The following is a 14406-nucleotide window of genomic DNA, read 5'->3' as shown; positions in this document are numbered from 1 at the left end:
AGGATGCACCTGAGCTCAATTTTGAGGTTCATGGCAAAGGCTGGGAATACTTACTGTGGGGAAAGTAAGTATTTGATTCACTGTTGATTTTGTGAGTTTTCCCACCTACAAAGAATGGAGAGGTCTGTAGTTTTTATCGTAGGTACACTTCAACTGTGAGAGACATAATCTAAAAAAGAAATTCAGGAAATCACATTGTATGATTTTTAAATTATTAATTTGCATTTTATTTTATGAAATAAGTATTTGCTAAAATACACAAATAGAATTTAATATTTGGTATAGAAACCTTTGTTTGCAATTACAGAGGTCAGGCGTTTCCTGTAGTTCTTAACCAAGTTTTACACACTCTGCAGCAGGGATTTTGGTCCACTCCTCCATTCAGATCTTCTCCAGCTCTTTCAGGTTTTGAGTTTCAGCTCTCTCCAAAGATTTTGTATTGAGTTCAGGTCTGGAGACTGGCTCGGCCACTCCTGGACCTTGAAATGCTTCTTACGGAGGCACGCCTTAGTTGCCCTGGCTGTGTGTTTGGGGTCATTGTCATGCTGGAAGACCCAGCCACGACCCATCTTCAATGCTCTTACTGAGGGAAGGAGGTTGTTTACCAAAATCTCACGATACATGAACCCATCCATCCTCCCTTCAATATGGTGCAGTCATCCTGTCCTCTTTGCAGAAAAGCACCCCCAAATTATGATGTTTCCACTCCCACGGTTGGGACGGTGTTACTGGTGTTGGACTCATCCTTCTTCTTCCTCAAAACACGGCAAGTGGAGTTGATACCAAAAAGCTCTATTTTGGTCTCATCTGACCACATGACCTTCTCCCATGCCTTCTCTGGATTGTCCAGATGGTCACTGGTGAACTTCAAATAGGCTTGGACATGTGCTGCCTTGAGCAGGGGGACCTTGCGTACCCTCAAGATTTTAAACCATGATGATGTAGTGTGTCACTAATGGTAGTCTTTGCGACTGTGGTTCCAGCCAGCTGTCTAACTATTTCTGGGGGAATCCCTAGATGTTCCCAAGCCAGCTGGGAATCCCTCCAGCTTGTCCTAAGTCTTCTCCGGGACCTCCTCCCAGTTACACATTCCTGGAAGACCTCCCTTGGTAGACAACCAGGGGGCATCCTCACTGGATGCCTGAACCACCTCAGCTGGCTCCTTTCAATGCAAAGAAGGGGCTTTACTCTGAGGCACTCTCAGATATTCAACCATCTCACCCTGTGCCGGACTACAAGGCCAGATACCCAACAGAGGAATCTCACCTCCACCGCTTGTACCTTGTTCTTTCAGCCATTACCCAAAGTGGGTATAGAAAATGAATAAATGAATCTGGCATCCACTACCCATCCAGCAGATGACAGACACATCTATGGGAGTTTACATAGGCAAAACAAACTTTTTTTTAATTGATCTGATTAAAATTACGACTATCGAACATCTAAACAGTTCATCCTCGTTATGTACTCTTTTAATGTGGTGAAGTACAATATGATTGCATTTTTATTTTTGAGTTATTGCTTACACAAGGTGGGATGGACTAATCCACTCATCTACCTTTTTGCTGAGAAAGGTTGACACTGTTACCATCTGCAATCACATGAGTTTTCGAGTCAAAGTCATGTGGTGGCAAGGATGTCAAATAAAAGCACCGAAGCCACTTATACAAATGCATTCTGTCTAAATCTGCTCCTTTACCATAAAAAGCACGAGTTGGATGTTTTTTTAGAAAAAAAAGTCAGGAAGTGTATGTACAGTTGTGCTCAAAAGTTTACATCCCCTGGCAGAATTGTAGTTTTTTTGGCCATTTTTCAAAGAATATGAATGACAACACAAAAACTTTTTTCTTCACTCACGGTTAGTGGATGGGTGAAGCCATTTATTGTCAAACATCCAGATTTACTCTTTTTTAATCATAATGACAACACAAACTACCCAAATGACCCTGATCAAAAGTTTACATACCCCTGTTCTTAATACTGTGTATTGCCCCCTTTAACATCACTGACAGCTTGGAGTCTTTTGTGGTAGTTCTGTACGAGGCTGTCTGATGGTAAAGCTGCCACTGAACATGTTTTGGACTTTATTTACATTAATTACAAAAAAATACAAACAATATGGCACTTTATAGTAAATCTTCATGGAGTAGATAGTTCTCAAAAACTGAGTGACTGTGCAAGAAGGAGAAGAGTGAGGAAAGCCACCAAGACACCCAGACAACCTAGGAGAAGTTATGGGCTTATGTGGCTGTGATTGGAGAAATTGTGCACAGTGCAAGCTTTGCATTTTGCATCACTACTCTTAGCTTCATAGTGGAGTAGAGCAGAGAAGGATTTTCTTTCACCAAAACAGATCACATCCAGGCTTGCATCTCAGATGTACCTTCTGGCAATTTGTAGCTAAACGTTCAGGTCTTCTTTTTAAGAAAATCCTCCTCTATACCACTTCATCATGAAGATGGATAACTGGTGATACAAAATGCAAAGCTTGCACTGTGCATAATTTCTCCAATCACAGCCATGTAAGCCTATAACTTCTTCTGGGCTGTCTGGGTGTCTTGGTGGCTTTCCTCACTCTTCTACTTCTTGCACAGTCACTCAGTTTTTGAGAACTGTCTACTCCATGCAGATTTACCATAGAGTGCCACATTGTTTGTATTTCTTTGTAATTGATGTAAATAAAGTCCAAAACATATTCAGTGGCAGCTTTACCATCAGAGACCCTCGTCCACAACCACCACAAAATAGTCCAAGCTGTCATTGATGTTAAAGGGGGCAATACACAGTATTAAGAACAGGGGTATGTAAACCTTTGATCAGGGTCATTTGGGTAGTTTGTGTTGTCATTATGATTTAAAAAGAGTAAACCAGGTTGTTTGCCAATAGCTTCACCCAATCACTAACCGTGAGTGAAAAAAAAGTTTTTGTGTTATCATTCATATTCTCTGAAAAATGGCCAAAAAAACAAAAAATTCTGCCAGTGGATGTAAACTTTTGAGCACAACTGTATATTAAAGTGTGACAAAATGAGTGAAGTGTGTTGTGCAGTGATGGACTGTGCCATCTATCTTATCTACTGATTGGCTGTTACCTGATATCCAGTGATGGCTCTCTGATGCATGGAGTCATTGACAGACTTCAGTAGCTCCAGCATGGAGTCTAGCGCCTCCTGGAGTTCACACCGGTACTGCTCCTCTGTTGAGTGCTTCAGCACCTCCTGCAAAGGGCCAGAAGGACACTAGTCTCCTCAATGTCCGTAGGCAACCTATTTGAACATCCTTTGTTAAAATAGTATAAGAGTTAGTGACGTTAGTAATTTTTCTTATCCTAATATTGAACTCACACTGAAGTGGAGACTGTAGGTGTTGTTTGCAAACATCATGGTGATGACAGTATGTGACGCTACCACTATGTAATGTAAAATTGCACATAGGTATTTCTCTTGCACCCTGGAAAGGATCTCTGTATTATTAGAGAGATACATGTTAAAACACTGGTGACTAGCTCTGGCCATTTCATTAGGTAGACCTTATGCTTATAATTAAAAAAAAAAAACAAGGTAATAGCACCGATGGGCATGAAGACAAGGACAATCTGACCTTTAATCCCAATGACATTGACGTTCACCCAAATGAATGACCTCTGTCTGATCTTGGCAGGCCAATTCTGGAATCCACCTGTGTGTGCAACATTTGGTCTAAATCAGGTTAATAATCAAATACCCTAATCCTGCATTGGGGAGGTGATGGTCTAATGGTTAAGCGTTGGGCTTGAGAACAGAGCATCCTCAAATCCTAGTCTGACTGGAAAATCACCAAGGGCCCTTTGGCAACATCCTTAATCCCTAAGTTGCTTCCAGTGTGTAGCAAGCGCCTTGTATGGCAGCACCCTGACATCGGTGTGTGTGTGTTTGTGTGAATGGGTGAATGTGAGGCATCATTGTAAAATGCTTTGAGCATCTGATGCAGATAGAAAAGTGCTATATAAATGCAGTACATTTACCATTTCACTTTTTCCAAAATTAATTCACTCCCTCACTCATCACTCAACCTCTTACTCCAATTAAGGGTCACAGAGAGCTGGAGCCTATCACAGCAGTCACGAGGCATGAGGAAGGGTACACCCTGGACAGGACGCCAGTCTGCTGCAGGGCCACAAATAGACAAACACATTCACACCTACGGATAACTTAAAGTTTACAATCCACCTAGCCTGCATGTCTTTGGATGTGGGAGGAAGCTGGAGCACCCGGAGTGAACCCACACAAACACTGACAGAATAAACTCCACACAGAAAGGCCACAGGTGGGAATTAATCCCATGACTTTCTTGCTGTGAGGCAACATTTTTAACCACGAACCAACTGTGCTGCCTGCCAACATTACTTCTTTAAATGTAATTTGGGGTTCAACCTTCAATGACACACCAAGCATGGCAAAACGCATTAAAACGACCTGGGAGGTGTTGGCCAACAAACAGACAGGCAGACATAACCATGACCACAGTGACTGACTACTGGCAAATTTGACCTTGCTGGGCATTTTCAGAACTCACTTCTATGTGTGTAACTTTTGGGGAACACTGAAGTTAACAAAAATCATTTTAATAATAATTTTTTTTAAATAAAATTTGACCTTTGACCCAAATGACATTGACCTTTGCCCAAACGAACCATTATGGGTAATTACAAAACATTTCAAAAAAGCTGGGACAGGGGCAACAAAAGACTGGGAAAGTTGATGAATGCTCAAAGAACACCTGTTTGGAACATTCCATGGGTGAACAGGTTAATTTGAAACAGGTGAGTGTCATGATTGGGTATAAAAGGAGCATCCTCAAAAGGTTCAGCCATTCACAAGCAAAGGTGGGGTGAGGTTCACCACTTTGTGAACAACAGCGTGGAACAAATAGTCCAACAGTTTAATTAAGAACAATGTTTCTCAATGTTCAACTGCAAGGAATTTATGAATTCCATCATCTACAGTCCATAATATAAACAGAAGATTTCCAGCACTGCATTAAAAACCAACATCATTGTGTAAAGGATGCTACCGCGTAGGCTCAGGAACACTTCAGAAAACCATTGTCAGTTAACACAGTTCGTCGCTACATCTACAAGTGCAAGTTAAAACACCATGCAAAGTGAAAGCTATATCAAATCAAATCAAATCAAATCAATTTTATTTATATAGCGCCAAATCACAACAAACAGTTGCCCCAAGGCGCTTTATATTGTAAGGCAAGGCCATACAATAATTACGGAAAAACCCCAACGGTCAAAACGACCCCCTGTGAGCAAGTACTTGGCGACAGTGGGAAGGAAAAACTCCCTTTTAACAGGAAGAAACCTCCAGCAGAACCAGGCCCAGGGAGGGGCAGTCCTCTGCTGGGACTGGTTGGGGCTGAGGGAGAGAACCAGGAAAAAGACATGCTGTGGAGGGGAGCAGAGATCAATCACTAATGATTAAATGCAGAGTGGTGCATACAGAGCAGAAAGAGAAAGAAACACTCAGTGCATCATGGGAACCCCCCAGCAGTCTAAGTCTATAGCAGCATAAATAAGGGATGGTTCAGGGTCACCTGTATTTCTCTGTTTTTCTTGTTGTTTAATGCTGGCAAATTATACAGTATTTTTTGTCTTTCTGATGCTTGATTCTGTTTTTTCTCTCTGTTTAAGGTGCAGCTCCATCCAAAGATGGGAGTTGTGTTCGTGTTGGCGATCCTCCTGTGTTGTGCGCCAATAGCATTTCTTGTATATTCGTCCGTGAATTGTTCTGTGAATTGTTCTGTAATTTATGTTTGTAGCATGGCCCAAGCAGAGGGTCACCCCTTTGAGTCTGGTCTGCTTGAGGTTTCTTCCTCAGAGGGAGTTTTTCCTTACCACTATTGCTCTGGGGTTGGTAAGGTTAGACCTTACCTGTGTGAAGCGCTTTGAGGCAACTCTGTTGTGATTTGGCGCTATATAAATGAAAATAAATTGAAAAATAAATTGAAATACATCAACATCCAGAAACACCACCGCCTTCTCTGGGCCTGAGCTCATTTGAAATGGACAGATGCAAAGTGGAAAAGTGTGCTGTGGTCTGATGAGTCCACATTTCAAATTGTCTTTGGAAATCATGGACGTCGTGTCCTCTGGACAAAAGAGGAAAAAGACCATCCAGATTGTTACCAGTGCAAAGTTCAAAAGCCAGCATCTGTGATGGTATGGGGGTGTGTTAGTGCCCATGGCATGGGCAACTTACACATCTTGATGGCACTATTAATGCTGAAAGGTACATCCAGGTTTTGGAGCAACACATGCTGCCATCCAAGCAATGTCTTTTTCAGGCACGTCCCTGCTTATTTCAGCAAGACAATGCCAAGCCACATTCTGCACGTATTACAACAGCATGGCTTCATAGTAAAAGAGTGCGGGTACTAGACTGGCCTGCCTGCAGTCCAGACCTGTCACCCATTGAAAATATGTGGTGCATTATGAAGCGCAAAATACGACAACGGAGACCCCGGACTGTTGAACAAATGAAGTCGTACATCAAGCAACAATGGGAAAGAATTCCACCTACAACGCGTCAACAATTCGTGTCCTCAGTTCCTAAATGCTTATTGAGTGTTGTTAGAAGGAACAGTGATGTAACACAGTGGTAAATATACCACTGTCCCAGCGTTTTACAAATGTGTTGCAGGCATCCATTTCAAAATGAGCAAATATTTGCACAAAAACAAAAAAGTTTATCAGTTTGAACATTAAATATCTTGTCTTTGTATTGTATTGTATTGTCTTGTCCTTGTATTCAATTGAATATAGGTTGAAGAGGATTTACAAATCGTATTCTGTTTTATTTACATTTTACACAACGTCCCAACTTCATTGGAACTGGGGTTGTAAATGCAGTCCATAACACATACCAAATCTCAGAATATCACCAGCACCTTGTTGATCTTTGGCCATGAAGAATTAGAATCGTTGTGAAGGCAAAAGGGGTTCTAAACCAGTAGTAGCAATGCGTACCTAATGGAGTGGCCAGTGTATGAACTGTACTTCATGGGAGATTCACCTTCATCAAAATTATATGGTCTGACAAAAAAGGTCCTATGTTCTAAGTTGTTAATCACATCTAGATATAAACACCCAAACATTTTAAACTGTTTTCATGGCTCGAATCCGAATGCATTCCGTGTCTAGCAAAGCACAAATTAATTGGCTTTGTTCTTCAGATATGTTTGGTGGGAACTAGATACTACTTTCTTTTTAGTTTTTTGACTATTTTTGTCCTAAAACAGAGACCAGTGACAGGCTCAGATGTACAGAACCTTGAGTAGCAGCTGGTACTTTGTGAGGCGCTGAACTGGTTTCAGGAGGTACGAGTCCAGACCGAGTTTATGGTCAAGTTTCTTCTGGCACTCCTGTGAAGAGAGTGAATAAGGAAGCAAATTCAACTGAAAAATTATAAACCCAGCTGTTCTGAAAATGGCAAATCTAGTGTGTGCAGTGCATAATCATAATAATCATCATCATCCTCTCAGCCAGCTACATTTCTTGTCACAACAAATCATAGTGAACACTAATGAAGAATGCTCACCCAATGGAGAGACAGCTTTATTGCTGTCTGGACAGCACAGAATGACAAACATGTAAACACTCTGCCATAAATCTGCTGCCAAAGGCAGATGGTGGGTTTAAAGGATGATTTTATGATAGTGAATATACTGACAGTGCCATTATGCTATGTTGCCAGATTTTTAATTCCAGCCCTATTTCTGTCATAATTTGGCTGTTTCATATTTTATTACTTATACAAAGCAATTTCATCAACATGACAAATTGGAAAGGAGACCATGTATTATTATTACCATGTATTAACATACAACCCCAATTCCAATGAAGTTGGGACATTGTGTAAAATGTAAATAAAAACAGAATACAATGATTTGCAAATCCTCTTCAACTTATATTCATTTGAATACACCACAAAGACAAGATACTTAATGTTCAAACTGACAAACTTTATTGTTTTTGTGCAAATATTTGCTCATTTTGAAATGGATGCCTGCAACACATTTCAAAGAAGTTGGAATTGGGGTTGTACATAAGACCTAGTAAAAGTAAGTCCCTTCGGCTTCTCCCTTGTTTTGCACTGGGGTCGCCACAGCAAATCCAAGGTGCATCTGCATGTTGAATTGGCACAAGTTTTACGCCGGATGCCCTTCCTGACGCAACTCCACATTACATGGAGAAATGTGGCAGGGGTGGGATTTGAACCCGGAATCTTCTGAACTGAAACCAAGCGCATTCACCACTTGGCCACCACCCCTGCTCGGTTGTACATAAGACCATGTATTATTATTATTTTCATTAGTACTCCCCCTCTGGCTGCCACCTTATCGTGGTGGGGGAGTTTGCGTACCCGGATGATCCTAGGAGCTATGTTGTCGGGGGCTTTGTGCTCCCTGTAGGGTCTCCCAAGGCAAACAGGTCCTAGGTGACGGGTCAGACTAAGGGCAGCTCAGAACCTCCATGACCAGTGAAAGATCAAGGACCGAGACGTCACCCGGTATGGCGGACCCGGGGTCCCACCCTGGAGCCAGGCCTGGGGTTGGGGCTCGCGCGTGGTGGTCGGGCCTTAGCCCATGGGGCCCGGCCGGGCTCAGCCCGAAGAAGCAACATGGGCCCGCCCTCCTGTGGGTTCACCACCTGCAGAGGGGGCCATGGGGGTCGGGTGCAGAGAGGATTGGGTGGCGGTCGAGGGCCGGTGGCCCGGCGGCCCGGTCCATGCTCACAGCCCCTAGCTGTTGGGACGTGGAATGTCACCTCGCTGGGGGGCAAGGAGCCTGAGCTTGTGCGGGAGGTTGAGAGATACCGACTAGAGATAGTCAGGCTCACCTCCACGCACAGCATGGGCTCTGGTACCCAACTCCTGGAGAGGGGCTGGACGCTTCATTTTTCTGGCGTTGCCCACGGGGAGAGGTGGAGAGCTGGGGTTGCATTGCTTATTGCTCCCCAGCTCAGTCGCCATGTGTTGGAGTTCACTCCGGTGAACGAGAGGGTCGCATCCCTACGCCTTCGGGTCGGGGACAGGTCTCTCACCGTTGTCGCAGCCTACGGGCCGAGCAGCAGTGCAGAGTACCCGACCTTCCTGGAGTCCCTGGGAGGGGTACTAGATAGTGCTCTGACTGGGGACTCCATTGTTCTCCTGGGGGATTTCAACGCCCACGTGGGTGGCAACAGTGAGACCTGGAGGGGGGTGATCGGGAAGCACGGCCTCCCCGATCTGAACCCGAGTGGTGTTCAGTTGTTGGACTTCTGTGCTAGTCACAGTTTGTCCATCATGAACACCATGTTCGAGCACAAGGGTGTCCATAAGTGCACGTGGCACCAGGACACCCTGAGCCGGAGGTCGATGATCGACTTTGTAGTCGTATCATCTGACCTTCGGCCACGTGTCTCGGACACTCAAGTAAAGAGAGGGGCAGAGCTGTCAACCGATCACCACCTGGTGGTGAGTTGGATCCACTGGGAGGGTAGGAAGCCGGTCAGACCTGGCAGGCCCAAACGTATCGTGAGGGTCTGCTGGGAACAACTGGCAGAACCCTCTGTCAGGGAGGTCTTCAACTCCCACCTCCGGGAGAGCTTCTCCCAGATCCCAGGGGAGGTTGGAGACATGGAGTCCGAGTGGACCATGTTCTCCACCTCCATTGCTGATGCGGCCGCTCGTAGCTGTGGTCGCAAGGTCTCTGGTGCCTGTCGCGGCGGCAATCCCCGAACCATGGTTCATGGGAGTTTGCCCAACCAGTCCACATGTGTTCTGTGGATCTGGAGAAGGCATTCGACCGTGTCCCTCGGGGCACCCTGTGGGGAATGCTCTGGGAGTACGGGGTCTGGGGTCCTTTGCTAAGGGCTATCCGGTCCCTGTACGACCGCAGCAGGAGCTTGGTTCGCATTGCCGGTAGTAAGTCAAACCTGTTTCCAGTGCACGTTGGCCTCTGCCAGGGCTGCCCTTTGTCACCGGTTCTGTTCATTATTTTTATGGACAGAATTTCTAGGCGCAGCCAGGGTGTAGAGGGGGTCTGGTTTGGGAACCACAGAATCTCGTCTCTGCTGTCTGCGGACGATGTGGTTCTGTTGGCTTTGTCAAATCAGGACCTTCAGCGTGCACTGGGGCGGTTTGCAGCCGAGTGTGAGGCGTCCGGGATGAAAATCAGCACCTCCAAATCCGAGGCCATGGTTCTCGACCGGAAAAAGGTGCTTTGCCCTCTTCAGGTCGGTGGAGTGTCCTTGCCTCAAGTGGAGGAGTTTAAGTATCCCGGGGTCTTATTCACGAGTGAGGGACAGATGGAGCGTGAGATCAATAGACGGATCGGTGCAGCATCTGCAGTGATGCGGTCGCTGTATCGGACCGTCGTGGTGAAGAGAGAGCTGAGTAGGGGGCAAAGCTCTCGATTTACCGATCGATCTACGTTCCGATCCTCACCTATGGTCATGAGATTTGGCTCATGACCGAAAGAACAAGATCGCGTGTACAAGCGGCCGAGATGAGTTTCCTCCGCAGGGTGGCTGGGCGCTCCCTTAGAGATAGGGTGAGGAGCTCGGTCACTCGGGAGGAGCTCGGAGTCGAGCCGCTGCTCCTCCACGTCAAAAGGAGTCAGTTGAGGTGGCTCAGGCATCTTTTCCGGATGCCCCCTGGACGCCACGCTGGAGAGGTGTTCCGGGCACGTCCCATTGGGAGGAGGCCCCGGGGAAGACCCAGGACACGCTGGAAGGATTACATCTCTCGGCTGGCTTGGGAACGCCTTGGGGTTCCCCCGGAGGAGCTGGGGAAGGTGTGTGTGGATCGGGAGGTCTGGGCGGCTTTGCTTGAGCTGCTGCCCCCGCGACCCGACTCCGGATAAAGCGGAAGAAAATGGATGGATGGATTTTCATTAGTAGTAGTTGTAGTTGTTTTGAGTTTGCGATCATAAAGTTGCAGTATGGACAAAAACATTTGATATCATTTCCACACACACATTCTAAACATTGTTTTATTCTGGTTTCACAGTCCCATTCTCTTTGTGCTGCTTTGTTTTTGTGGCTCTTTAATCATCTTTCTACGATGGTGTTTTAGGGCCACATTGAGGTTTTTTTTTTAGACTATGAGAATAAAGTCATAATATTACAAGAATAAAGTCTTAATTTTATGAGAAAAAACTCGTAATTTTGTAAGAAAAAACTTGTAATATTACGAGAATAAAGTCATAATATTACCAAAATAAAGTCGTAATCTTATTAGGAAAAAAACTCATAATATTACGAGAATAAAGTCGGAATTTTATTTAAAAAAAAACTCGTAATATTATGAGAAAAAGTCAGAATATTACAAGAATAAAGTCATAATTTTATTAAAAAAAACTGAAATATTATGAGAATTACGACAATAAAGTCATAATTTTATGAGAAAAAAACACTGTAATATTATGAGAATAAAGTCATAATATTACGAGAATAAACTTGTAATATTATGAGAATAAACGTAATTTTACGAGAAAAGAGATGTAATTTCATGAGAGAAAAACTCAAAATGAGATCTGTGGAGCACTTTAAGTTGTTCTTCAGAGTAGGTTTTACAAATAAGGAAATACTTCATCTTTTGGCCCATCTGCACCATATTATCATTCGCATCATAACTTTGAAAAGAATATGCAAGAAAATGTGTCTATTCCAAAGGAGGCACCACACGGACTTCCCCTATAGTTCCAGCAATTAGTAGATCCCGAAATCGCCTCTTTCGTGGAGGAGGAGATGACCGGAGCCATAGTCTGCAGGGTTATTGCTTCTTGTATAAATACAACTTTACGACTTTAGTCTCACAATATTACGAGTTTTTTCTCATAAAATTATGACTTTATTCTCGTAATATTTTGACTTTATTCTCAAAATCTAAAAAAATTAAAAAAAAAAAAACTCAATGTGGCTCTAAAACACAATTGTATATTACCCATCAAACTTGGCAACAACAACAACAACAATGAAAAACAAAGCAAAGTAGCTAAAAAAAAATAAAAAAAATACAAAATTGTGTATTTATGTGCCAAAAAGTAGCAAGCAGCATTATGATTTCTGGTCACTGCGTTTCAAAATACAGAACACACAGTGACGCAAAAGAAGTGAAGAGCGGATAGTGTAACATACATGTAACTACCTGAAAGAAGGGTGAATCTGAGCACTGTCTCCATAGTAACTCAGAGCGAGGCTTGTTTTGACAGTAACGTTCGTAAACCAGGAACTTGTCCTTCTGCTCACAGAAACACACAGATATTAAATGCCAGATATCAGTCCACATGAGCTCGACAGTTTGTCTCTCACCACACCTCCCGTCCTCCCCGTCGCCCCCTCCTCACCCGCTGCAGAAAGCAAGCCCCCACCCTCTCTGGTTTCTCCAGGCAACTCTGAAGATCTTGGAGAAAGATCCTAAATAAGACAATGAAAGAAGAAATGACAGAAAATTGCTTTGGCGTGAAAATGGGAAACAAGGACAATTCAGAGGCAGCTTGTCGTTTCAGTGTGTGAGTGTGTAGAATGTTGCCTGCTGTGGAACTGGTAAATCTCCGGCATGTTGCCAAACAGAACATCCTTCTGGCTGCGCAGAGCAGAAGGAAGAAGATTAGACATCGACGGGTCCTCCATTTCTGCCCGGTAGCCCTGATCAGTGGAGGAGGTGGGAGATGAGAGGACAAGAAAGCAGAGGAGCAGATGTGAAACAAAAAGACTGAACAGACTGAATAGTTGTTCCAAAATATACTGTTGCTCTCAAGGAAGAGGAACCTGTCTTGACGGTGTGTAACCCACATTCTAGAGCACAAGTGCATGTGGAGTGTGTCCAATTTCACTTTGCTATTTATATATGGTGAATAACCTGGGCGCAAAGAAAGGTGCACAGCACAAAGGGCTTATATGTATTTAAGTCTCTTAATTAATCATGGGTGTGTTTCTACCTCCCCCGAAGAGGTAGTATTTTCACCAGTGTTTGTCTGTTTGTTTGAATTTGAAAGGATAACTTAAAGGGTCCCTGCCAAGCCATGACGTTTTTACATATTCTTGAAGAATAAAAAAAGCTTTTTCCACATGTTGTTTTTGTTTTTTACCATAAAATGACACTGAACAAGGATTTAAACATTTCGTTACCCAACTGAGAATTTGTATTTACCGCCTCCGAATTGACCTACAGTAATGTTCAGAATAATAGTAGTGCTATGTGACTAAAAAGATTAATCCAGGTTTTGAGTATATTTCTTATTGTTACATGGGAAACAAGGTACCAGTAGATTCAGTAGATTCTCACAAATCCAACAAGACCAAGCATTCATGATATGCACACTCTTAAGGCTATGAAATTGGGCTATTAGTAAAAAAAAAATGAGAAAAGAGGGTGTTCACAATAATAGTAGTGCGGCATTCAGTCAGTGAGTTCGTCAATTTGGTGGAATAAACAGGTGTGAATCAGGTGTCCCCTATTTAAGAATGAAGCCAGCACCTGTTGAACATGCTTTTCTCTTTGAAAGCCTGAGGAAAATGGGACGTTAAAGACATTGTTCAGAAGAACAGTGTAGTTTGATTAAAAAGTTGATTGGAGAGGGGAAAACTTATACGCAGGTGCAAAAAATTATAGGCTGTTCATCTACAATGATCTCTAATGCTTTAAAATGGACACAAAAAAAAAGAGACGTGTGGAAGAAAACGGAAAACAACCATCATAATGGATAGAAGAATAACCAGAATGGCAAAGGCTCACCCATTGATCAGCTCCAGGGTGATCAAAGACAGTCTGGAGTTACCTGTAAGTGCTGTGACAGTTAGAAGACGCCTGTGTGAAGCTAATTTATTTGCAAGAATCCCCCGCAAAGTCCCTCTGTTAAATAAAAGATGTGCAGAAGAGGTTACAATTTGCCAAGGAACACATCAACTGGCCTAAAGAGAAATGGAGGAATATTTTGTGGACTGATGAGAGTAAAATTGTTCTTTTTGGGTACAAGGGCCGCAGACAGTTTGTGAGACGACCCCCAAACTCTGAATTCAAGCCACCGTTCACAGTGAAGACAGTGAAGCATGGTGGTGCAAGCATCATGATATGGGCATGTTTCTCCTACTATGGTGTTGGGCCTATATATCGCATACCAAGTATCATGGATCAGTTTGGATATGTCAAAATACTTGAAGAGGTCATGTTGCCTTATACTGAAGAGCACATGCCCTTGAAATGGGTGTTTCAACAAAACAATGACCGAGCAAAATCTTGGTTCCAAACCAACAAAATTAATGCCTCGCAGATGTGAAGAAATCATGAAAAACTGTGGTTATACAACTAAATACTAGTTTAGTGATTCACAGAATTGCTAAAAAGCAGTTTGAACATAATAGTTTTGAGTTTGTAGT

General features: G+C 43.4%; 1 protein-coding gene across 2 annotated transcripts in view; it reads right to left on the bottom strand.

Moving 5' to 3' along the window:
- The window catches only part of LOC117517169 (proto-oncogene DBL), a 77357-nt gene that overhangs the window by 31146 nt on the left and 31805 nt on the right, over positions 1-14406 (bottom strand). For both annotated transcript variants that reach the window (XM_034178097.1, XM_034178098.1), the window contains exons 14-18: positions 12560-12675; positions 12375-12444; positions 12176-12268; positions 7314-7406; positions 3092-3217 (exon numbers count right to left, since the gene is read on the bottom strand). In XM_034178097.1, coding sequence (XP_034033988.1) covers positions 3092-3217; positions 7314-7406; positions 12176-12268; positions 12375-12444; positions 12560-12675 — 498 coding nt within the window. The remainder of the gene's footprint in view (positions 1-3091; positions 3218-7313; positions 7407-12175; positions 12269-12374; positions 12445-12559; positions 12676-14406) is intronic.

Source organism: Thalassophryne amazonica, chromosome 9 (genome assembly GCF_902500255.1).
Source record: "Thalassophryne amazonica chromosome 9, fThaAma1.1, whole genome shotgun sequence".
NCBI classification, from domain to species: domain Eukaryota; kingdom Metazoa; phylum Chordata; class Actinopteri; order Batrachoidiformes; family Batrachoididae; genus Thalassophryne; species Thalassophryne amazonica.
Note: the sequence above shows the minus strand (reverse complement) of the source record. Positions and strands in the feature narration are given on the sequence as shown.